General features: G+C 39.7%; 1 protein-coding gene across 7 annotated transcripts in view; it reads right to left on the bottom strand.

The window, feature by feature from the left end:
- SLC37A1 (solute carrier family 37 member 1) overlaps positions 1-24522 on the bottom strand; it is a 39211-nt gene that overhangs the window by 7491 nt on the left and 7198 nt on the right. For 5 of the 7 annotated variants that reach the window (XM_040545389.1, XM_040545394.1, XM_040545390.1 and 2 more), the window contains 11 exons: positions 23208-23286; positions 22225-22360; positions 20630-20706; positions 18646-18812; positions 15801-15838; positions 10193-10276; positions 6954-7085; positions 5356-5446; positions 3316-3378; positions 1531-1616; positions 822-870 (listed from right to left, as the gene is read on the bottom strand). In XM_040545389.1, the coding sequence (XP_040401323.1) occupies positions 822-870; positions 1531-1616; positions 3316-3378; positions 5356-5446; positions 6954-7085; positions 10193-10276; positions 15801-15838; positions 18646-18812; positions 20630-20706; positions 22225-22360; positions 23208-23286 (1002 nt within the window). The remainder of the gene's footprint in view (positions 1-821; positions 871-1530; positions 1617-3315; positions 3379-5355; positions 5447-6953; positions 7086-10192; positions 10277-15800; positions 15839-18645; positions 18813-20629; positions 20707-22224; positions 22361-23207; positions 23287-24522) is intronic. The other 2 variants (XM_040545395.1, XM_040545396.1) reach the window with 1 other exon arrangement.

The raw sequence follows: 24522 nt of genomic DNA, 5'->3' as shown, positions 1-24522 counted from the left end.
GACTTAACTGTAACAACGGGAAATGTCATAGCCTGTGGTTTTCAAACAGTTTATTCCTTCCTTGGCTCCCCAACCTCATTATAGGGGACAGGAGAAAAAGCAACATACGTTTGTATCTCCCTGCAATGCTTGCTCCACAGTATAAACTCCCAAAAATAACAGGAGACAGGACAGAGTCAAAGGTACTTCCCAGGGCCCTTATTGATCCTGGTAGTTCAGAGAAGGAAGAAAGTCTAACCAAACTGATTCTAAGAGCAGAGGATGCTCACAGCAAGTCAACCATAAGCACACTCCTTGTAGAGCACCAAGCACCAGACAGCCCTAAAACTTATCAAGGTCTTTATGTAGGTGAGACATTATTGTAGCTCCTGTGTTTCAACTTCTGTTTTGATGTAATAGATACAGATGCAAAGGGATTCAGGTGACATATGTAAAGTTATTGTCATTTTCAAAAGTACTATAAGTAGTCTTTAAACTACTATAAGTAATCTTTTAAGGTGTCTCATATTTGGAAAATGGGATAGAATAAAGCCTATGCTGATAAAAACAAACTCCGTAAAGAAGACTAATGATATTACCTAAATCTCTGTTATCTCAATGATTAGTTGACATGAACTAACATTATTTGTTAACTAAATCACCATTAACTAAATCATGTCACCACTTTCCTAAGTCCTTTCCTTATCCCACAAAAAACCTGCAAGAGACAGTGCTCATTCCACACTTCCTCCTCTCAGGGGAAAAAAAAAAAGCAAAGGGCAATGGATCATATATGAAAAGTTCACATAAAGCGAGGCAGAAAATAATTTAAAAATACTCACCTACAGTAGCCTCAAGGCCCATTTTACTGACTGCAGAGAACATGTACAACTGCAAAAATGAAAACACAAATGTGTTATAATACCAACACCCTCATTAATGGTAAAATCCCTATTTTTAAACTAAAATGGGGAAAATATCTTTGTTGGTATCATGTGAAAAGCACTTCTCACATCCTAGGTTTTACAAAATCCTTTTAGAGCACAGCAGGATGGTTGTTTGATTTGGACAGATCAGGGAGATAAGGAGCATACTCCTCTTCCCCATGTGTCCTTTCAGAAGAAAGGGCTATATTAATGAGAACACTCAATTTTAAACTCTCAAATTGCCAGCTTTGACACAGCACAGAATAGAGCTCACAAAAGAATCAAAGCTCAAAGAAAAATGCACCTCCTATGTCCAACTGCCAGTTTTCCAACAGAGCACAGCAGTTTTAGCCTTTGAGCAACTAAAATTCTGGCTAAAAACTAGACATCGTATTTTACAAAAGAGGGATAAACTTCTCATATAATCCTGTAACAAGCAATGCATTAGACTCGTTTCATTGCTTAGTTGAGGCAGCCCAAATGTCTATACTTGCTCACAGGCTCAACTTCTTATGCTTTTAACCTGGCCTGAACTATATGTTCAACTTAGAAGATGCTGCTTGCAGAACTTCCTGAGTGCTGTCAATGTCCCAGCCACAGCTGTCAGAGAGAGGCAAGCTCTTACTGTGGGTGCCGCCAGCAATAGCATCATTCCGCAGGTCGATGCCCTTTTCTCTAGCCTGTCTGAAATCAGGCCTGCCAAAATTCCACCTGAAAGAAGAGACAGGTACATGAGGAGAATACTCTGTGCATGTTTCACACGAAAGATATCAGCTATACTTAACGAAACCCAACACAGATTAAAACAATGTAATACGACTTTTAATGTATAGTTACACACAGCAACACAGATCACGGGCCTGATGACATAATTTGCACTTCGCAACAACCTCATTAACCCAACCAGTTTTGACTTGGAAGGTCAGGTGGGAACAGGCAGTTGTTCTGCCTCATTGGTTATTCCAACTAAACTTCCAAGATGGTAGGGATGGAGGTGAAACAGAGGTGGAAGTATTTAGAAGTCATTGTTCTGCTGCTTTTGAATGCAAAATGCCTTTGCACCAGGTGGTCCCATTCTGCCTGGAATTCTGGGCTCCATCTGTGCCCAGTTGGTCACTGGTCCCTTAACTCCTCACGTGCAACAGTAAACTTAGCTGTAGTGTGCTCTGTCCATTTCCCAACAAGGGAAAATGAGCTATTTTAGATCACAGGGCAAATGAAATACTTGTTTTTCTCTCCAGGCAGCCACTCTAGGCTCTTCAATTTTCCCTTCTGGTGTTTGCAACGGCTGTACACAGAAGCACTAACTGGAGTGTGCAGCAGGAGCAGGCTGGAAGGACAGAGGGAAAGGAGCTGCCAAAATGATATAAAGGGAACTTGGTACAGGGAGAAGGAAAGGAAGTTCTCTGGATTCTCCAGATTCCTCAATATTGCTGGGCCTGCCTCTCCCTCTACAGCTGCCCATCTCCGAAGTGCCTACATCCCACTCAGATTTAAATGTAAATGCCAAGGGTCCAAGCAGCACACGGCACAAGCACAAGCTTGTATTCACAGTGGAATGAAACACTGCTGAAAGAGGTCATTCACATCCCTAAGGTGATGCCTAACTCTGGCTCCAGCTGTCTGGGATGAAATAAGCAGTGAAAAATGGCAGAAGCGACATCCAGAACAAGCCTGGAACAGTAGATGCAACACACCTCGACACTTGTATCTTGAACTACCAGGGTCTACATAGTTCTTGATCCAGTGAAACTTCCCCACCATGAGCACCATTTTCCAATAGACTGATACAGGGCTTATTTCCAAAAGGCACTCAGGGAGGGAAAGAGGGGATAGGGCTCACACAAATCAGCTGGGTATTGAGATGATTATGCTTATTTTATTGTGAGCTATTCTGTCTGACTGGCATAAACGGACTGGCATTCAGTGGTCACCTCACAAATTACAAAGGAATAACCTCATCCCTATCACTCTAATAATCTCCTAGCTTCATCACATACAGTTTCATGATATATTAAGAAAAAAACATGTGGCCATTCACTTTTGGGCCCCACATAAAATGCACAACTGTACAGCTGGGATAGTTCTGTTATGTTAGAGAAAATAAAAGAATACATTTTGACATATGAAGTGACAGAGCCCCATGGGCCAGAGCTGATGGAGATAAAAGACGCCATAACATTTGGCTCAGTCTATGCTGGCCAACATCATAGGCTCTGTGATTTGCTCAATTGAAAGATTTATTTATTTTTTTTTACTAGATTTTCAATGTCCAACCCAGCTCTCTACTTAGTACCTTTACTGCTGCTCTTCTTCAGTGTATATAAGGTACAAGACTAACATATTTAAGTTGTGTGTACCGCTGTTTTTTGCTAAACTGGTCTGATTAAGGATTGATATTCAAACTTACCAAAGATTCCACCCACATCAAACAATGTAGAAAGATCCCCAGCTCTTTTGGCATCAAGATGTTCTAGCAACAGGAAAAAAAAAAATCCATCATTTCCAAACCACAAAAAGCAGACATCTCAAGTCTTGTCATGCTAGGGTAAATACATCTAACATCAGTATTGTTTGTTCACAGGAATAAGCTAACAGAAGGTGTTGTAAGGTATCATTTTATAGGGCAAACAAGAATGTATCATAACTGCTTATTCGGTGATACAGTCTTTTGAATACAATTATATCCATGGCAGGACACTTTAACACTTCAGCTATAAAGTCCAAGCAATGGAGCTGTTGATTGTTAAAGTTTGGCTTAACAATATTCCCATTTGTGAATAGCCACAGATTCATGAACAGTTAACATATGCTCCTAAGTGAGGCTCTTGGCTCTAAAATCACAATTAGTATACATTTGGATTGCCTACAGAGCTTCTTGTCCAGAGAAGGGCAACGAAGCTGGTGAGGGGTCTGGAGAACAAGTCTTATGAGGAGCGGCTGAGGGAGCTGGGGTTGTTCAGCCTGGAGAAGAGGAGGCTCAGGGGTGACCTTATCGCTCTCTACAGGTACCTTAAAGGAGGCTGTAGAGAGGTGGGGGTTGGTCTATTCTCCCACGTGCCCGGTGACAGGACGAGGGGGAATGGGCTAAAGTTGCGCCAGGGGAGGTTTAGGTTGGATATTAGGAAGAACTTCTTTACTGAAAGGGTTGTTAGGCATTGGAATGGGCTGCCCAGGGAAGTGGTTGAGTCACCAACCCTGGAGGTCTTTAAAAGACGTTTAGATGTAGAGCTTAGCGATATGGTTTAGCAGAGGACTTGTTAGTGTTTGGTCAGAGGTTGGACTCGGTAATCTTGGAGGTCTCTTCCAACCTAGATGATTCTAGGATCACAGAATTTGGAGTCAGCCAGGCATTCCCCAGCAAAGGTTCTGTGATTCATCCTGGAGACCTCCATCACAAGACAGCTGATGGTGATGTTAGTCATTAGATTATTGGCCACGTGCTTGGTGTAACATGCACTGTGCAGTTTACATAGAATATGAAGAAACAATGATTTCATCAAGTTCACTGTTTGCCATGGGCAGCAAGGACCACTGCTTGCATATACTTATATTTAGTCTAACTCATGCACTATGGGGTCAGAGTTCCAAGAGCATATCAGGAAGTTTGGCAACCAAGTTTCATTGTGTTAAGTATCACATTTCAAAAGCAGCTAAATTTCTAAACACCTTCGGTAGTTTTTTTTTTGATAGAACAGTATCTGCTAAAACAGTGGTGTCAGTGGCACTACCATAACCTCACCAACAACGAATCTGCTACAGCACAGACTGAGGAACTGTGATAAATTTCATTAATCCTTCTGTTACCAGGCAGCTGCTTTCAAGGTATCCTGTCCTGCAGGAGGTTATTGTTTATTTGGAGTCCACACAACAGCCTTTAGCTGTAGTATTTTCAGCTGTGTGCATTTCAGTAGATTGTTTAACCTGTCTCGCTCCACTGGCTGCTATTGCAACACTTGTCCAGCACAGCATTTCAGTTAGCTGGGGGCTTAAAGGTCACATCATGACTCACAAGAACAGTAATTTCTCCGGCTAGGGAGAACTCCTTCCTCTGCACTCTGCAGCACAAACAAAAATGCTGCACTACTGAACACATAAGAAAGCTCATTTAGATTTTTCGTATATGTTTTAATTAGGCACTCTGATCATTTAAAAACATTATTAAAAAAAAGTATACTTTTCTGATTTGTTTGCAAGGGCCAAAGTCACAGCATTGCAACTTGGAATTTTTGAAGATAAACCACTTTTTTTTCCTTTTGAAAATACTTTCTAATAAAATTGAATTCATAAAACTGAGAAATACGTTTGTTGGTGACTTAAAACTCTCCTGCTACTCTTGCAAAGATAGCCCATTTCAGAAGCAGTAATGTTTATTTTCTTATTTATTTCAAGCTCATATTTCTACACAGTTTGTAGTCATAATTCTGTTTCTCCTTACTGTGATACTTACCCACATTTGTGATATAGAGGGGAAGCCAGAAGAGGAAAGTATAGCTCACCAGTTTTGCAAACAGAAGACAGAGGGAGAACTCGATGACTCCCTAAGACAACGAAGGAAACAGGAAGTTAGTATCTTAATACAGGCTGTTATCTACTTTCAAAGATCACTATGAAATCATTTCTAAGAAGCATTTTACCCATTCTTTTTCTCTCAAAAATTCCCTGAAGGCTTTCTTCCCCCGAGAGCATAAAGATTACAATCAGAGCTGACTGTGATATTCTACTTATATACATTCTCTTAATTATACTGAATTGAACAGAGAGAACACCAAAATGAACAGGAAGGATTTGATTCTGTCTGGAACACCTGCATCACTTGTTTTCCTCATTTAGAGACTTTTTATGCAGCATTATGTGGGAGCATATTCCAGAGGAATGGACATATTTTTATGTTCTTTAGATCTGCCCTTCAGATGGGGTCAAAGATCTCTCCCTTATTAACTCTATACAAACAGCCAGTTCACTGGCATGACACAGTTCAGGTTAGTATGTGACGAGCACACTGCAGATAGGGCAGATGCCTATTTCAAACGCGAATTTGTTCTATCCTCTTTCGTGCTGGGTATATGAAAGGTCTACTTATTGCACAGAGCTGCAACTAAACTGCCAAATTAACCTATCTCCATTCCCCTTACCATCTGATTTTTTTGTTGTTGTTGGAGAAGGGTGTTTTTAAACCCCTCATATGGTGTACTGCAGTTATCTGCAGGGACTACACACATACGCAGCTGGCTCTACTTCACATACAGCCGTGACCCTTCCCAAAAGCTGGCAGGAAAAATACTGTGGAGTTACAGAGATTCAAAGAGGCAGCAGTAGCAATTTTTCCACCTATTTTTTCCACTTTGCCACAGGAAGAACAGTTGAGACAGAGGATCAGACTGGCAGAACGAAAGAATGCAGGAATACAGTGGATTTCTTCCGCTACCTTTACACCTGGTCCAAATCAAGTTGGGTATAGTTTTTTCTATTTGTGCATTGTATTGAAGCTGATAGACTTCAAGCTGATAGGACAATCAAGGCTGATTTCCCTGAACTACAGGAAACTTATTTCCTTTTCTTTTAGCAGCAATCTAAATGTTTGGTCTGTCTCATACTTCTCCATATTAAACAGTACAAGAGATTTTAAAATTAAAAAAAAAAAACAATGTTGAGGAGTGTAAAAGAGAAGCCATGGAAAGAAGTTCTGACACAGAAAAGTATTTACAGGTTCAGCCTACTCTTCCATTCTCAATACTCACATCATTAACTAAGACCAGTGAACTTTTACATTACAGGCTGCTATAGTATTAATTATAATGAGGTTAAAAACAAAAACAAACAAACAACAACAAAAAAAACAACAACAAAAAAACAATTTATACAGTCACTGGAGCCTAGATGTTTGTCTTGTGTATCAAAATCTGCTTTAGCCTACATAGGGCAGAGTTGCCAATCAAAGCTTGTGATGCAAAGTTAATGTCATCTACCACTCCATCTAGAACTTCACGGAAACCAGAAGGTAAAACCTGACTCTTAGAGGAACAAGCAAGAAGAGCACATACTCACAGGTATTCGCAAGGCCCCAAGGAAGCTGATAGCTGATGTCCCATGTCTACCTTCCCCAGTGACTGCACTGCTCGAGTTCGGTGATGCCGTGCAGTTTTCAGTGTCAATAAGCAAATGCTGCATCTCTGGGTCCTGCAATTTCCCCCCAGCAACACCACACACAAAAGAAGAGAACAATGTATTAAAACACATATCAAAGTATCAAATCATTCCAAAATAATTTATTAAAAAAAAGTATTTATTTTATTACAGAAAGTTACAGCTTTTAAAATCTCTTGATTTGGATGAATGGAGTATAGAGAAAGACTAGGTATTATATGCAGAAAATGGGGTGAAATAAGCCTGGTCATTTAGGCTTGCGTGTTAAGCATTATGGAATCAAGTTTCCATTCTATAGTGACTTTTTTTCAAGTTGCAAAAAACCTACATACAGAGTACAGTCTAAAGGAACAAAATTTCCAGTCTTCCCTTGCCCCACTACTTATACGTAGTCTAATTAGAACTGAAAACCTCCCGAGCACTACAACACATTTCTGTATAAAACCATGTTATTATCTTCCTTCTGTACTAACATCAAGGATATTTTTCAGACTCTGTAACATCTTAATCAATAATTTAAATACAGGCAAGGCCATATTTTCAACTGAGTTATGGATACTGAACACTTTTTGTTAAGCGATAATGAATTTTTCACATGTCTCATTTGAGCATTGCAATCCACAAATACAAAAAAGTCTGAGGTTTACCAATACTGCTTAAGAACTCAATTCCGAGGTCTCTTCTAAACTAGGAATGATTTCACTCTAATAACAACTCCATTGGCTGCTAAGAATAGTTGCGGAGCAAGTTATCACTCAACAAGAATAAGCCATCCCAGTCTAGCCAAAGACAGATCTCATTATTTTTATCCATTGTGATATTATCCAAAATGTTTGTACAAAGTTCAAAGACAGGGTGCAGGATTTATGGGAGACCCTACACTCTGACGAAGCAGGAACCAGAAGACAGGAAAAAATATAAACAGAAATCTAGCTCGGCACTGTAAATCTATGTTACAGTACATGAGTCACTCCAGCAGGAGCAGCATTCATCTTCTGAATTACTGGAGCAACTTCAAAATTTGAACTATTTTAACAGTAGCAAAGCAAAATACCAGCTACTAACATTAAAAAAGTCAACGGAAGGTAAGTCTAGATAATGCCTCAGGGCATGTCTCTTGCAAAATTTACTCAGCAAACCTAATCACGATTGTTTGAGGTAATGCTGCTCATTTCCCAGACAGGCAGCTCTGAACTTAAATAAGTATAGAGGGTTAAATATGACAGTGAAAGTGACCAAAGTCCAAATAACTTACTTAGCATCTCATACTGAAAACCTTCACCAACAGTATGGAATTTTTGCACTGCATGTAGCTAAATGATAAATAAAAACATCAGCTTGTACTTCACAGGGATAACATTGTTCAGCCTTGACAGTTTGTCATGGACTGTGATTAGGCATATGGCACACTACTGATCTCTGGGGAAGGATTCATTATCCCTCAATTTTGTACAATGTTTGAGAGGCCAACCTGACATAAGCAGTAACAAACACATGGAGGTATTCAGGTTGCTTAGCCAAAAACATTTTTTTTTTTTTTCCAGTCACTGCATATCCTGAATATTTATTTTTATAGTAATTGCAGAGGTCAGGAAAACAAACAAAACAGTAAAAGTTGCCACTCCTGTGTCCTTGTAGTAGACCAGCTCATAAATGCAGAACATCTGTTGCTTGTGCAAACACAAAATCTGACAGTGATCACCAGCTCAGCATAACTGTAACATGACCACTGCAAAAAGGAGAGGTGTTCAACTCCATTTTGACAGGAGCAAGATCATCTCTTGTCACTGGCTAAAAATCTGGGGGTCCTAGGCAGTGACAAAAAAGGGATTTTTTTTTTTGTTTGTTTGTTTTAAAAACTTGTTAGCTCCATAATACAAGCATATGACCTAGCTGGCTATGGCTGATTATGGCTTTGTTGTCAGCATTATCTCCCTGTTGTGCCCACAAGGGAACACCAGTCAGTGTGGGAAGGGGCACATCTTCCTTGCCCACTTGCTCTGCAGGCTCCTTGCACAGGCTGACAGGGAAGGGGCCAATCAGAGGTACCAGCAGAGTTAAGAGAGGAATCTTTGTCAACTGATTTGCTGACTATATTTTAGCTCTGTCTTCATGACTTGTCTACAGACACCTACTTACGTTCTTACATCTTCTCCCCTTATCTTCCAGCTAGTTGTCAAATAATACTGACAAATGATTTCTGGGCTGGAGACCGCTCTTGGGCGGCTCAAAATGAGGAGGAGTAAACTCTGTATGCTCAGTAAACTCCGGGTACCGTCTGTGTTGAGTTTCATTCTGAGTCACTGAAGGAAGGTTCAGTTAGACTGGTCACAGGGGTTACAGAGAGAGCCAACCAAAATTACTAGCAGAGCCTTTCCTTAAAAAGTTCAAAACCTTTCCATCCCTGCTGATTATAATTCTGGGAAACAATCTATGGGCAAAGAACGAAAAGAACAGGAAGTTTCTATTTTCCTGTAACAGTCTCAAAGAAGCAGAAGTGTTAAAAAAAGAAAAAGGCTCTCTTCTATCCTATCCTCTCAGGATATAATGTGTCAAATGCACTGAATATTTCAAATGTGTACAATTTTTCAAGTGGAAATTTTCAGTTAATTTTCATCACAAGAAAAAAATCATTTTGCCCATTAAAGGGCAAATCCAGAGCTCAGTTTCCAGTGAGAATCACAAGCACTGATGGTTACAAGCTTTAAGCCTGATTCCTGTGAATAATTGCTCTTATTTACAATTCTCTGCCTCCATGCATACTAAGTGCATACATTTAATACATCAAAAAAAGAAGACAAGTGATACTGTAAGGAGTGGACAGACACCACAGAAGTAAGGAATTTCAAATGTGTTGTCTTGAAAATATCTGGCAGCATTTACTTTTGCTGGAACTGTATGAAGATCACAAATTAAAGACCAAAAAAGTAAGCATGCTATCTTACTCAATTAGGCTTGCAATATCTATGTTAGATAATGCTTTGTTCTCTTGTCTGACAGTATATTAGTATATGAAAAGGGAAGCAGATTTCAGCATTATAAAAGGAAGATCTACTTTTACCAATAATAAATCTAATGTAAACTTTCCACGTGAACTTTAGGAAGTCTACTATACTATTTTACAACACATCGCATTTTACCTGAGGCTTGCTGGCTTCCTTAGCATTTAAGGTTGGCATGTGGACTCTGAATCGAGATGCACCATTCAGGAAGGCTTTAGAACTCTGAAAGAAACAAACAACACCTCCCCATACTTTTGTTGCTTGTTTTTTTTAAAGGATTACATACTGTTAATCATTTCCTTACAACTAAAGTCTTTGTGCATCATAACATAAATGGATGCATCTCTAATTAAACGACTGTGCATTTTGTTTTGCTTTTTTAAGCTTTTATGCGGACCTATGGCAACGTACAGAAAATGCAATTACAGCTGTATTTGAAGGCTCACTTTATACTGCTGTTATACAGCAGCAGCATACTGAACTCAGAGCACAGTCGTGCCATTCTTAACATCTTTAGCAGCTCTTTCCTCTACTGAACTTTCCTTGGCATTGCTAACAATTTTTCTCATAAGCAGATAATCCTAGTAGCAACTACAGATTTATTTATTTTTTCCCCCCAGGAAAACCTTGTTTCTTCATTTCTCTTCATTTAAGATAAGATTATCCCATTAGCTTACTCTCACACCATTCTAACCCAGAAATGGGTAAGAGACCATGCTCCTATGGGCTAGAGGGTTAGCAAAGTCAGAGTGCTTGTGGGGTGCTCAAAACAGAAATCAAGGCAACAAGCTGTATTTTAGGCCCCAGATGGACCTCAACTAACCCACTGGTTTTTACACATATTTATTACCACGTGCATTAGGGTATCATTTCACACCAAAATTATATCCCTTGGAAAACACTATCCTGAAATCCTTGGCTTAAAAGGATTTGCCAGGGAGATTACAGTTTGTCCACTGAAATAAATATACAGCTTCAAAGTAGGCTTGGAGTCAGGCAGGAACAACCTATTGCTAAGACCACAAGAAGCACTGTGCATTCCTCAGGGATGAGGTATTTGCTTCTGATGTGTCAAATCACATTCTGAATGCCACATTAAAAACAAACAAACAAAACCCACAAATAGATAAAAAGAAACCACCACAAATCAGAAAAGAACGCCCATCCTCACTGAGCATTTTAATTCGAAATGAATCACAAAGTAATTCTTGCCCAACACAAATACAAGGATATATATTGTGGTTTCCTTTCCACAAACTGCCATTCATCACCCAAGTCTTTCTAAGAACGCAAGAAGCTTTTGAGAGGTGGGAATAAATTTCAAAATTTGGGCTGCTCAATGCAGAGCTGAGGCACAAGCAATCTTGCGCATAAAAATCTTGTTTCTCCAAAACAAACAAACAACACTGAAGGGCATAGGGTCTGAATGTCAGATTTTAAAATTTTATCTTATAGAAAATTAAGCTCTTGTCAGAAAGTGATTTACAACAATCTGTGGGGAAGAAAATCAATTACCTAGAGAAAAGTTACCTACACCTTTATTCAGCAGCTGAGCAGAGGAAAAAAAAAAAAAGGAGAAAGACGACTTCATCTGACTGTCAAAAGTAAGATTTACTGTGGTAAGGAGGAAATGTCTTGGGATAAGGACTAGACTCAGAGGCTGCACATTTAATACTTAAGACCTCTTTCTTCATTTCAGAAAGATAGAAACTGCAGTCTGGTTTCTTCTAAATGCACAAGCACTTTGCCACAGGAGTTTAAGAGATGTAGGTTTCCTGGAAATGCAAAGTCAGGTTAAAGAAAGCTCCTAGAACATAAAGACAGGTCTGTATGAGCATGCTGCAATGAACACATGTACTTATGAAAAAGAAGCACAGGGAGAAAAGACTAGAAGCAATAAAAAAGTTCTAAATAATCATGTTTTACAAATGCTATTAAACCTTCTCTTCAACTTTGATGATAAAAGTGCACCAATGCATAATAAGGCACACTGACTCCTTGCTTGCATTTGTGATGGGCATATCCTTCTGGAACACTGTAAATTAAGCTTCCAATTCTAGTAATTAAAATCTTTTTATCATAACTAAATGTTTTGAAACAAGTTTCAAATTCATAAATTAGAGCCAACATGAATACTAGCAAAGAAAGCACAGCTGAAGGAATCACTGAATAAAGAATGAGAACTGCACATCCAAGGCTCTCTGCTTGTCTCTCCATCTGTTCTTCTGGACAACTCAGTAAAATCAGATTACTCACCACTACAAACTCTGTAGAAATACTGGGCTCATGACCATGCTGCAAACAAACAGTAGACCAAATTCATCCAAGATAGTGATATCATAGAGCGATGAATCTAATCTTTAAATCTTAGTATGAATCTACCTTAAATTATTCCCTTACACTGAGTATTTATTTCAGTTGTTTTTAAACAAAACCAGCCTCACTCTTCCACTGTGAGGTTCAGCTTTTGGCACCCGCTGGCATGGCTGCCTGAACATAACCAAAACATTTGTCTGAAGTGACCTGCTACAGTCTTATGAGCAAAGCAAATAGGTACGTTTCTTTAATTTCTTAGAAAAAAACACATTTCTAACTATTTACAAAAGCATACAGGATATTTTTACCTAATATGACTGAGCACAAATGGGCAATTACCATTTTATGCCTGCCAACAAATTTTACTCTTGTTCAGCAAGGCTGGAATTTTGTTGCCAGTGATAAGAGATTACAGAGCCTGTTTTATTACATGAACCTTCCTTCAATTAGCAATTTTTATTTATTTTTAATTTAGCAATCAGACACGGTCACTACCACATCTGCATTTCCAGATCTTCTTGAACTTCTTTTCTAGTCTTTTTCACTTCCTCAACTTCTACAATCACCCTCCCCACAGTGAACAGAAACTGCGAGCCATATTTATTACGGGATTTATACGTATTTTATCTATCGTACTTTGCAGACCACACAGGTCTGAAGTGAGATACTTAAGCAATTCAAACAGAGTACAGCTTCCCAAGACAATGACAAGTCTTAATCTGAAAAAAGACTGAGGCAGACAGAGAAGTACTTTTTAAAGCCCCCTTTTTAAAGATTCACAGTTATGAATATATGGAACAGGGAAGGAAGAAGTAATGCCTCTTGCTCTGGAGAGCGAGGTTTCCAGGGAAACAGTACGTCAAATGCATTGCTACACAATGAGACTGCACATGGTGCAGTGATCTTGCTGATGTCCTAGAGAAGATTAGGTCAGATGATAGTCTCTTCCCGGGAATTGGGGAAAGCATAGTGAAAAACCTCCTAAAATACTAGATTTTTAAAAAACATCATGATGAGTAGATACTGAATGTCAAAGTCTTCCATACCAGCTCCTTAAGATATATGAGCAATCCATTGTGCACAACTCTTTAGCTGTGCTTTCCGATAAAATTATATTTGAAACAAAAAGTAAACATTTACTTCTATAAATCTTTGGAGCGAATTCTGTCAACATTATGCTCTAGGTATTATAAAAAGCAGCTGACACATTCATGGGAGCACTTACAAAATACAGAAAAGCTGAGGAAAAAATGCCTCCTGTTAGGAGTCTCTAAGAATCACATAAAAAATTCTCATACTTAACAGAATTTACCTTTAAGAAGTGAAAGAGAATTAAATGAAAAATACAGAGCTCATTGTGAGTGCAGCTTATCTCACAGTAAGAAACTAAGAACAGGACTTCCACAGACCATTACAGGTAACCAGAAGCTTTATCAGAAGCCTTCCATATGAGGAAAAAGTCCATTAACTGGTAAAGAAGAAGAAATAACAGAGCAGGAAAGTCGCCTTCAGTCACTATTCAAGAAAGAGAGAGCATTTAAAATGTAAAAAGCCATCTATCTAAAACTACTGGTGGGGGAGGGAAGAAATAGAAATCATCCCTGAACAATCTACCTGTGATACTTGCAACTAGAAGGCATAGTTCGCATTTACATACACATGCAGACAACCTTCATATATAATCCTCTAGCATTGGAAAACACACATGGGATTCCCATAGGACCTTTGCTCCAACACTTCCCTCAACAGCCCTGATTTGCCCTCACACATGGGAAACCCCAAGACCTCCCCCAAGACCTTCTTTTGCCCTACTGTTCTTCCAAATAACTGGTTGTTACGCAGCTAGTCTTCCTAATTCTCTCCTTTTTGTTCTCTTTTCTTGTCTAATATTTTTCTCTTCTTCTGCTTGAATGGCCTCCCTCCTCTTAGGTTACAGCTGCACAAGGCAAGAAAAGAATCATCTTCTCATGTAGTAAAGTTTTCTAAGGCACATCTCTTTGTCATTGACATAGCTCTCTACGTTACTTAATTTTGAGCACATAAAAAGTCATGTGATCTCCTGTGTAAAACGCATTGGGCAAACATCTTGGTACCAGACTGTAACCACTTCCCAACCTACATTTAAATAGTGTTTGAACAACCTTGTACTAATATTTAAAGCAGAAGGATTTCCTTTTTAAAAAAAATAAAAGTTAGAACTTTGCTGCCACAATGTCACGAGAAAGTATATATGCAATGTTTAGCAACACAAAGAAAGCTCAGAAAGCTTCAGGCACATACTTTAAGCCTGTTTCACCACTGCCTTGAGTGGTCAATCTCTGATACCGGATTTTCAAACTCCTGCATGGTATTTGCCCTTGTGATCCAGGCAGCATGTGTCCCACAGAAGAAAACAGTTTGTGTGTATGATAATATATTTATAGCCTAGCGAGGTTTGCTACCTTGCAAAATAGTTCACTATCTTGCCAAAATTTAAGCCCTTGAAGTATAAGCTCTTCTAAACCAGCAAGATCCATTGTCTTGATACCAGTAACCTGTGTAATCAATACATTCTAAAAACTCACATGATGTTTAAAAAAGAAATCATCTAGATATAAATAGCATCTCCATCCTTAAAGATTTCAAAATTTGAATAGGCAAGCCCTTAGCAATCTGATCCAATGTCAAAGTTAGACGTACTATGAGCAGAAAGTACGACCAGATGATTTCCAGAGGTCCCTTCCAACCTGAATTATTCTGATTCCACAGAACATACAATAGCATGTTGTCATGTGACCCATACCACTAAGTACAGATTATTTCACTCTCCACTTCACAGTTCTTCACTGATGTCAGTCTCAGCTGCAATGATTCCAGTTAGTTTTGGTTAAATAAAGGCTGCGTTATACTGCAATGAAACTCACCACAACAGACTGACTGCTCTAGTCTCTTTACCTCAGCTTCACATTCATCCCTTGCCTCCTCTTTTCCCCAGCCATGCATTTGCTTTCTGCAACACCCAATACAGCTTTCTCAGACAGTGAGAACCATCATAGGGTATGGTTGGCAGCTATCTCACGATGACATAACCAAGCAAGGACAGGCAACTGGAGGATATAGGTCAAAATGATCTGAGTATACTCAGGAAGAGTGGAAGAAAATAAGATAACTCAAAGAAAGATGAACAGTTTTTACTTGGTTTGCTGTAGTAAGTTCATCCATTATAAGACCTTAGATAAAATAAATTCATTTACCTTCTTGATTCATACTGCTTTGACAGAAAGTAAACTCCTGGTTTGCTACTGAAGCACAGAGGACCAATCATTCCCTCTAATTTGGGTCAATTATAACAACCTGTCACATAAGGGCCATGCAGATATCTGATTACCAGAACTACCATAAACCTCTATATTAGAAGGCAAAAATCACAGTAGAAAAAGCATTCACTTACATTGGATGGCGTGGAGGAGCAACTTACATCTTTAGGATCTGAAACACAGTAACACACACAGTTAAACTAAATGCAAGCACGAAGAACCGGTCTTAAAACACCTATCAGTAGCGTCATTTACCACTAATACGCCAACAGTAAGATAACACAAAAGTAGTCCTGATATAAATGTTTAATTGTATGTTTAGGGGAAAAGAAAAGGGTGCTTCATGGTACCATTCCCATCCTAAGACCACAGTAAGTGCTCTTCTGGCAGTCCATCTCATTACAGCATTCTAGTTGTGTCTACAGAGCTTTTTACTTCCTCATACAGGACAGTTACAGCAAAATAAGCATTCATAGTATCTCTGAGTTCACATAGGAAAAAAGAGAAGGCATTCCTTCTTAATTTCTTATTTAAGGTGACAGAAGATGCTCTATTGGCTGATTCCTGTATTTTGTAGTACGGAATGTTCTGTCCCCACGTGCCCAAAGACGAGCCAGCACGGAACTAGACCGGCCTGGCTGAACAGAGAGTTGTGGCTCGAGCTTAGGAGAAAAAGGAGGGTTTATAATCTTTGGAGAAGAGGGCGGGCTACTCAAGAGGACTATAAGGATGTTGCGAGGCTGTGCAGGGACAAAATTAGAAAGGCCAAAGCTCATACGGAGCTCAGTCTGGCTACTGCCGTTAAAGATAACAAAAAATGTTTTTACAAATACATCAACACAAAAAGGAGGATTAAGGAGAATCTCCATCCTTTACTGGATGCGGGGGGAAACTTAGTTACAAAAGATGAGGAAAAGGCTGAGGTACTCAATGCCTTCTTTGCCTCAGTCTTTAGTGGCAAGACCAGTTGTTCTCTGGATACCCAGTACCCTGAGCTGGTGGAAGAGGATGGGGAGCAGGATGTGGCCCTCACTATCCATGAGGAAATGGTTGGCGACCTGCTACAGCACTTGGATGTACGCAAGTCGATGGGGAAGGATGGGATACACCCAAGGGTACTGAGCGAACTGGCGGAGGAGCTGGCCAAGCCGCTTTCCATCATTTATCGGCAGTCCTGGCTATCAGGGGAGGTCCCAGTTGACTGGCGGCTAGCAAACGTGACGCCCATCTACAAGAAGGGCCGGAGGGTAGACCCGGGGAACTATAGGCCTGTTAGTTTGACCTCAGTGCCAGGGAAGCTCATGGAGCAGATTATCTTGAATGTCATCACGCGGCACTTGCAGGGCAACCAGGCGATCAGGCCCAGTCAGCATGGGTTTATGAAAGGCAGGTCCTGCTTGACGAACCTGATCTCCTTCTATGACCAAGTGACGCGCTTGGTGGATGAGGGGAAGGCTGTGGATGTGGTCTACCTTGACTTCAGTAAGGCTTTTGACACCGTTTCCCACAACATTCTCCTCAAGAAACTGGCTGCTCATGGCTTGGACTGGCGTACGCTTCGTTGGGTTAAAAACTGGCTGGATAGCCGGGCCCAAAGAGTTGTGGTGAATGGAGTCAAATCCAGTTGGAGGCCGGTCACTAGTGGAGTCCCCCAGGGCTCAGTCCTGGGACCAGTCCTCTTTAATATCTTTATTGATGACTTGGATGAGGGGATCGAGTGCACCCTCAGTAAGTTTGCAGATGACACCAAGTTAGGTGCGTGTGTCGATCTGCTCGAGGGAAGGAAGGCTCTGCAGAAAGGTCTGGATAGGCTGGACCGATGGGCTGAGGCCAACTGTATGAAGTTCAACAAGGCCAAGTGTCGGGTCCTGCACCTGGGGCGCAACAACCCCAAGCAGCGCTACAGGCTGGGAGATGAGTGGTTGGAAAGCTGCCTGGCAGAGAAGGACCTGGGAGTACTGGTTGATAGTCAGCTGAACATGAGCCAGCAGTGTGCTCAGGTGGCCAAGAAGGCCAACAGCATCCTGGCTTGTATAAGAAGCAGTGTGGCCAGCAGGTCTAGGGAGGTGATTGTCCCCCTGTACTCAGCTCTGGTGAGGCCGCACCTCGAGTGCTGTGTTCAGTTTTGGGCCCCTCACTACAAGAAGGACATGGAGGTACTCGGGAGAGTCCAGAGAAGGGCAACGAGGCTGGTGTGGGGTCTGGAGAACAAGTCTTATGAGGAGCGGCTGAGGGAGCTGGGGTTGTTCAGCCTGGAGAAGAGGAGGCTCAGGGGCAACCTCATCGCTCTCTACAGGTACCTTAAAGGAGGCTGTAGAGAGGTGGGGGGTTGGTCTATTCTCCCACGTGCCCGGTGACAGGACGAGGGGGAATGGGCTAAAGTTGTGCCAGGGGAGGTTTAGGTTGGATATTAGGAAGAACTTCTTTACTGAAAGGGTTGTTAGGCATTGGAATGGGCTGCCCAGGGAAGTGGTTGAGTCGCCATCCCCGGAGGTCTTTAAAAGACGTTTAAATGTAGCCCTTAGTGATACGGTTTAGTGGAGGACTTGTTAGTGTTAGGACAGAGGTTGGACTAGGTGATCTTGGAGGTCTCTTCCAACCTAGATGATTCTGTGATTCTGTGAATACAGATGCCATGGGTTGAATGGTAGCACTGAACATACATTACAGCTAGGTGTGGTATTCTGCTATTCAAATGTATCTCACTTAAAGAATTGAAAGACAGGGAAGTAAAGACAGGGCAGTGGACTGAATTCTGAAGGGTTTCTCACTCTCTCTTAGGTATGCCAGAGTCTGAGTGTATGAACTCTTTAGACATACACAGTTTTTTGTCCATCTAGTTCTAGGAAGAAGTTGTTTCAGTATCGGTGTACCTTGAGGAATATTCCTTAACCATGCCCTGGGACATCTTGCTTAAACTGCTGGTGTTCTTCCACCATAATGAGCCCCTCCACGATTCTATTACACTAAAGTACTTACGTTCGATAAGAAAGAGGAAACAAAATATTCCCATCACTGCAATGATAACACCAGGCATCACAAAGGAGAGACCCCAGCACGTAGACACCCAATAAGCAGCAATTAAGGATCCCAAGATATTTCCCACTGAAGTGTGCGAATTCCAGATTCCCATGATCAATCCTCTCCTGCACAGGAAAAAAACCAAATACACACAAAAATAACCCACAAACATTTCTTATTATTCCAACAATACGCATTATTATCTTAAGAAAAGTTTATCAAAAAGACTGCTCATGTGTGATGTCTGTGAAATATTTGAAATCTTACTGTTCTGTAACTAAGCACTTCTTTATGCTAGTCTTTCATCTGGCAGTTTCAAAGCACCTAAATATTAATAGAAGTGTTCTAAGTACTTCTCTGTACATGACAGAGCTCATCCTGCATTTAATGGCATTTAAAGGCACCATTAGTGATTCCATATTTCTGGACAGAGTTTCTTTGATAAAAACATGTATGCAAACATTGCGTAGCATGTGCATGCTAAGTCTGATGCTTCTGTGAATGGAAGTCCCGTAGACGTATTGCACAAGTAATCTGATGCTTTGGGGATACGTTAGACCGAAGAAAACTATCTGTATAGGACAGGTAAAGCAAATTCAGTGATTTCTGGTCGCATCCTGGGCTTGCTAGGCACTAGTTGAAGGTAACACCTGCACAAGATTGGCTCAAAGATACCAAACTGTTGTCAGCCTAGAAATCCCAGATTAGAGCTGCTGTAGAACAGCTGCAGCAGGACTAATGTAAACCACAAAAATCCTACCGAAGTCACAGCAGTTAGAAGTTTTTATCCTTCTAAGTCCTACTGAAGGCAAGGCCGTTTTCCCAAGAGTTTACCTGGAACAAACTAATTTTAACTAAAACAAATCTTTTTCTTTGGCTGAAGACAAGATCCAAGAGGTCTGCTCATGTTTCAAGGAATCCGTAGCAATATGAAAACGAGAACCAGCTCACTGACTTTCAGAACAGAGCCCTATCCACCAATCCATTATCCAGACTCCTAAAATCCATTATGCAGACCTTTGCTTTTGCACAAAACAATCTGAATGTGTCTATTTTGCACAAACTTGATAATTTTGTTCAGTATTTTATGATGGTTATCATTGTATTTTGTAACCAAAACGGCTGCAGGGACTACGGAAATCTAGTTTGAGACTATATTTTCTTAATTGTCCCATGATTTTATATAGAAAGCTTACACTGAATTTTCATGTCCTCCTGTTGAAGTGATTGACAATAAGTTCATTTGGTGATATCTACAATGGACACCACTACAGCAACATTATTATATGCTACAGGCATCAACCATTATCAGAGACAATGAATTCAGCATGCAGCCCTCACAAAATTTATGGAAAGTTTCTGTGTGGTATGACAAAACAAGCATTATGGGTGACCTCTAGTTAGGATTAAAAAAAAAAAAGATGGACTTAAAGAAAGTGACAAAAAGAAAGATGTGGCAGCTGACTTAACCTATTTTCCTTTTTAAATTAAATTTCAAGTTTTTGTAAGTATGTTAGGAAAAAGATATTAGACAAGAAGATATTTTTAGAGCTATAGCCTAACAACTGCTTTGAAATACAAATGAAAACACAGGAAATTCCGTAATAATAAAGGCTGTTATTGTGCCTTTTTAAAAGTGGTTTTAGATTGATAATATTTGCAAGAATTCTTCTCAATTCAATTCCAAAATACTTCCTCTGAAAAATTAAACATCAGACTAAGGAGCCACCAGAGAACACTCACTTGACATGACAGAATATTTCAAACTGCTATGTAAGCTAACCAGCATAACAAAGATAACTCCTCTCAAGGACCCACCTAACTGCTTGTTTTATCCCCCAAATCACTGAAGCAATAGATAGATACTTAAACTGACTATAATATTACAGCCCACAAATGCGTTGATTTGTACTTCCGAAACTCTGGATTACAGATTATTTACCTTCCTTTTCCAAACCAGTTGCCAATACATGTAACGACACTTGGCCAGCCAGTAGTTTGCACCAACCCATTAGCTATCTGAAAGTATACAGAAATAATAATAAACAAACATACCCTGTAATACGTCAGGTTCCTACATAACTCCTGCTGAGTGCCGTGCTGGGAAAAGAAAGCCTATGCAACTGCTTCGAATTTAGAAATTTAGTATGAGAGCTTCAAAAGCATTCTTTTCCAAGAAACAAACAGGTTACAGTATTTCACAGATATTCTTCCCTCTACCTAAATATTTTCAATTATTTTATGATGTAAAACACAACAAAAAAAATTAAAACACACGCTTATCCAAAAACACATTTCACAGAACTGAACAGACAAGCCAATTCCCTTCATAATAAGAGCTATATCAGACTTTGCTCGGTTTGAACATATGGCAAAGCACGTTTGCAATCAAAGTGAAAAAAAGAAAGCTTTAGGGAAGACTGGACAACTTTGAACATTAGTTTTAAAATGATTAAAAGACGTATGCAAATAAACTGAGAGGAGAAACTTAACGTACTGTATTCAGGCTGAAGTGCGAACTATTTCAGCCTGCATGTTGCAAAGTTCGTAAGGAAATCCTAACTCATCTCAACTCCTACAAAGCTCCCTATCTAGAATTACACATTAACACAAAGATGACAGCATAATAATTCACATGTACAATGAGCATTTACCAGTTAGGCTGGTGGTGTGAGGCTGTCCTTTGCATTACAGGATTCACTGTCCACATCACGTGGTGCAGCATTGTTAGGCACACTTAGACAAACCCTAAGGGTGCTAGCTCTGGTCTTGGAAACCATATAAGCCAAGAGCCTTGGGGGCAGTGACATGGTTAAAGAGGTGACTTAGTGAAATGGTTATTAAAGCTTTCAGGACCCAAGTTAGTATCGCTGCATGTCATGTCGCACAATGCCATGCAAACATGCCAGCTGTGAAAGTGCTACTGAGATAATGCAAAGAAAGCAACTGTGCAAGGTGCAGACCTGTTCAAAATGACTCAGAAACGCTAGTCATGTCCTGGTCACGACCTAAATTCCATTTTAGATCAATGGTAAATATTTGTGTGATGCCTGATTAGATCTACAAGTGCTCTGAAAAATCCCACGCAATGAACTTTCATTACAGTAGCTGCCTGTTCTCAGCCACGCGAAGGTAGGAGACTTCATCATTAGCAGCATAAATGTAATTTTCCTGCATAGAAAGCCAGGATGCGTCACTCAGGTCTTGGCAGACTGACAGAAGTAAATACATTTGTTTTAAAACTCGCCCACATTTAAGCTTGCAAAGATTTGATCAATAATTTGACACAGATTGAAACACTAATTTGTTTTCAAAGATTTCTTCCATTAAAAAAAGCCAACATTTTTTTGAAATAAAACCTGGGGCGATCCACTCAATCATTTCTGACTGTCATCAGCGACAATGTATGCCAGCCTTTACATCTTCCCATCTAACCACTAATCACAATTTGCAACTCAAAAGAAAAAAAGAAAAAAAACAATACAACACTAAAAAACACCATGGAAACTCAGAGTATTTAAGTAACATTGTGCCTACCTGGGCCATTATGTAAAACCACAGGTTATGTATATTATAGAAATAACCCAATCCAAACATTGCAGTGAAGAGTCCGCTAGCAAGCATTCCAACTGTCAGATAGTACCGGATAGGTAGCCGTTCTCCTATTATCCCACTTGAAATGTGGAAGGGAAGAGAAAGAAAAGCTATAATTAAAAATGAGATCACACCCCAAGCTTTCAGGAAGAAAGAATATTTTGCGCTGTTTAATTCAGGTTGAGGAAAAACTTTACTGGTAGTTTCTTTTTTTCTTCGCAGAAGCAAATAAACATTTTTTAGCACTTGTCAGAATAAAAGAGCAAGCATTTCATGTTCATTAACTGCCAAGTGCTGACATCTGCACAACCATCTTTCAGGGAGATACTCACCTGCAGCACATTGGAAGTGACTATTTAGAGAATTATTTTCCAAATGATCCATAACATAGTACATCTGAACCCATTTAAAGTGAGACTTATCTCCCTTACTAATGACTTTGGTTATGAAGGTCCCACTTTTAGTAGATAAAAAAGATTTGGCATCTCTAAATGGGAATTAATATTGTAAACTTTTTGATGGTTTTCATGTATTTTTATGAGGTGTCTGCTACTGTCCTTCAACTGCAAAGAAAGCCAGGACAATCACTTTTGTCTACACATGCATGTTGGACACATGAAGTTTGGGGACGTATCCCAGCTGCAGTGCAACATGAAGGAAGACAGGCTAGACTGCAAACTGGAAAGCATTTCTGGATAAGGCAGTCAGATGGGGGTAAAAATCTTTCTACATACCAACAGGTATGCAGGTATCACTGGGAACTCAGGATTTTGCATTTTTTCCCCAGCAACTAGCACGGAGATGGAAGAATGACATCCAAGTTCTCATTCTCTTCATCAGAAACTTTACAATTGGAAAGGACAACATCTCAGAAGCAGTACAGCCTCCTATGTGAGTGATAAAGAAGCTTTCCGAGAGAGATTTACCTTAAGTACATTCCAATTGCATATGCACACAGGAATGAGTAATCCAGTGCTCCCAGTAACTGCTTGTAGTTATTCTTATCTAAGAATATATTTTCAAAACAAATCATCAGTCTAAACATACCAGTAACTTGCCAACCATTTTTACATAATATAAGAAAAAAAGTTAGTGAACATGCATTGACATTTAATTTTAAATGGATACTTTTAAAGGGGACTTAAGCGTGCATTATTCAAAGTACATATAAGAACAGAAAACCAACTCTGCATGTAATGTATTAGGAAAATATTTCTAGGCCCACTCTTAATTCCACCCTATTCATTACAGCAGTTAGAAGAAACATCAGTTATTAACAAGGTGCCCTCTTCTTACAGCTCCTTAGACAAAACAAACAAAAAAACCAACACAAAACAAAGCACTAAACTTTAAAGGGTATTCTTAAAAACACAGTGCAAATATATGTTTCATATGTGTTGTCCTAAAAGCCAAAACAGCTTAAAAAAATCCATCATCATACAGGCTTTTTGAGGAGTTACCTTAATACAGTTTACAGAATGGTTAGTCTTTCACATTTCATTCTCCAAACTCTCACAAAGCACAGTGATAGAAGTATTGTTTAAAAAAAAAAAAAAAAAAAAGTCCAGCTCTGTACAAGAAATGACCATAATCACATAATCACAGCAAACGGCACTTGGAAGAGGCAGACGGGACTCCACCCAATTAGAAACACCAAGTCTAGTCTCAAGTGACCTGAGCTCATACCAAGACAGACAATTTGTGTATTTGCAAGGAGCTACAATTTCCACTGACTTTGAGAATAAAGACAAAGTTATTAAACCATTCCTCTTCCAGTGGTGCTACCAGCTAGCCAGCTATGCTGCCTCAAAAACAGAGCTGAAGGAACAAGTCTAGGGCACACCCCAAGGGGCAGCTTTGCAATAACACATGTGTTCATGGAAAAAAGAAGGACATGAGCTCAGAAGTTTTCAAAATTAAGAAAGCTAGCTAGCGGTTTAGACAAGCAAACTCAGTATCCCCTTGGTCAAGAGGCAAGAAACAGCAATCAAGTTTTACTGCAACCCAGAGCATTTGGAAACGTGTGGAACTACATGTGTATATATATATATATATGTATATGTATATATATACACACACACATACACACTCACATATATATATATTTTTAAGTAAAAGGCCAGGTTTATAAGCTGTTCAGGAAGTTAGCAACTCTATTCTGCAATAGAGTCCCACATTTTTCGTCATTAAAATTGCAAAAAAAAAATTCTCTCTGGCTGAGATAGACTCTGAGAAGTTCCA

This window comes from Cygnus olor, chromosome 1, assembly GCF_009769625.2.
Source record: "Cygnus olor isolate bCygOlo1 chromosome 1, bCygOlo1.pri.v2, whole genome shotgun sequence".
Taxonomy (NCBI): Eukaryota; Metazoa; Chordata; class Aves; order Anseriformes; family Anatidae; genus Cygnus; species Cygnus olor.
Note: the sequence above shows the minus strand (reverse complement) of the source record. Positions and strands in the feature narration are given on the sequence as shown.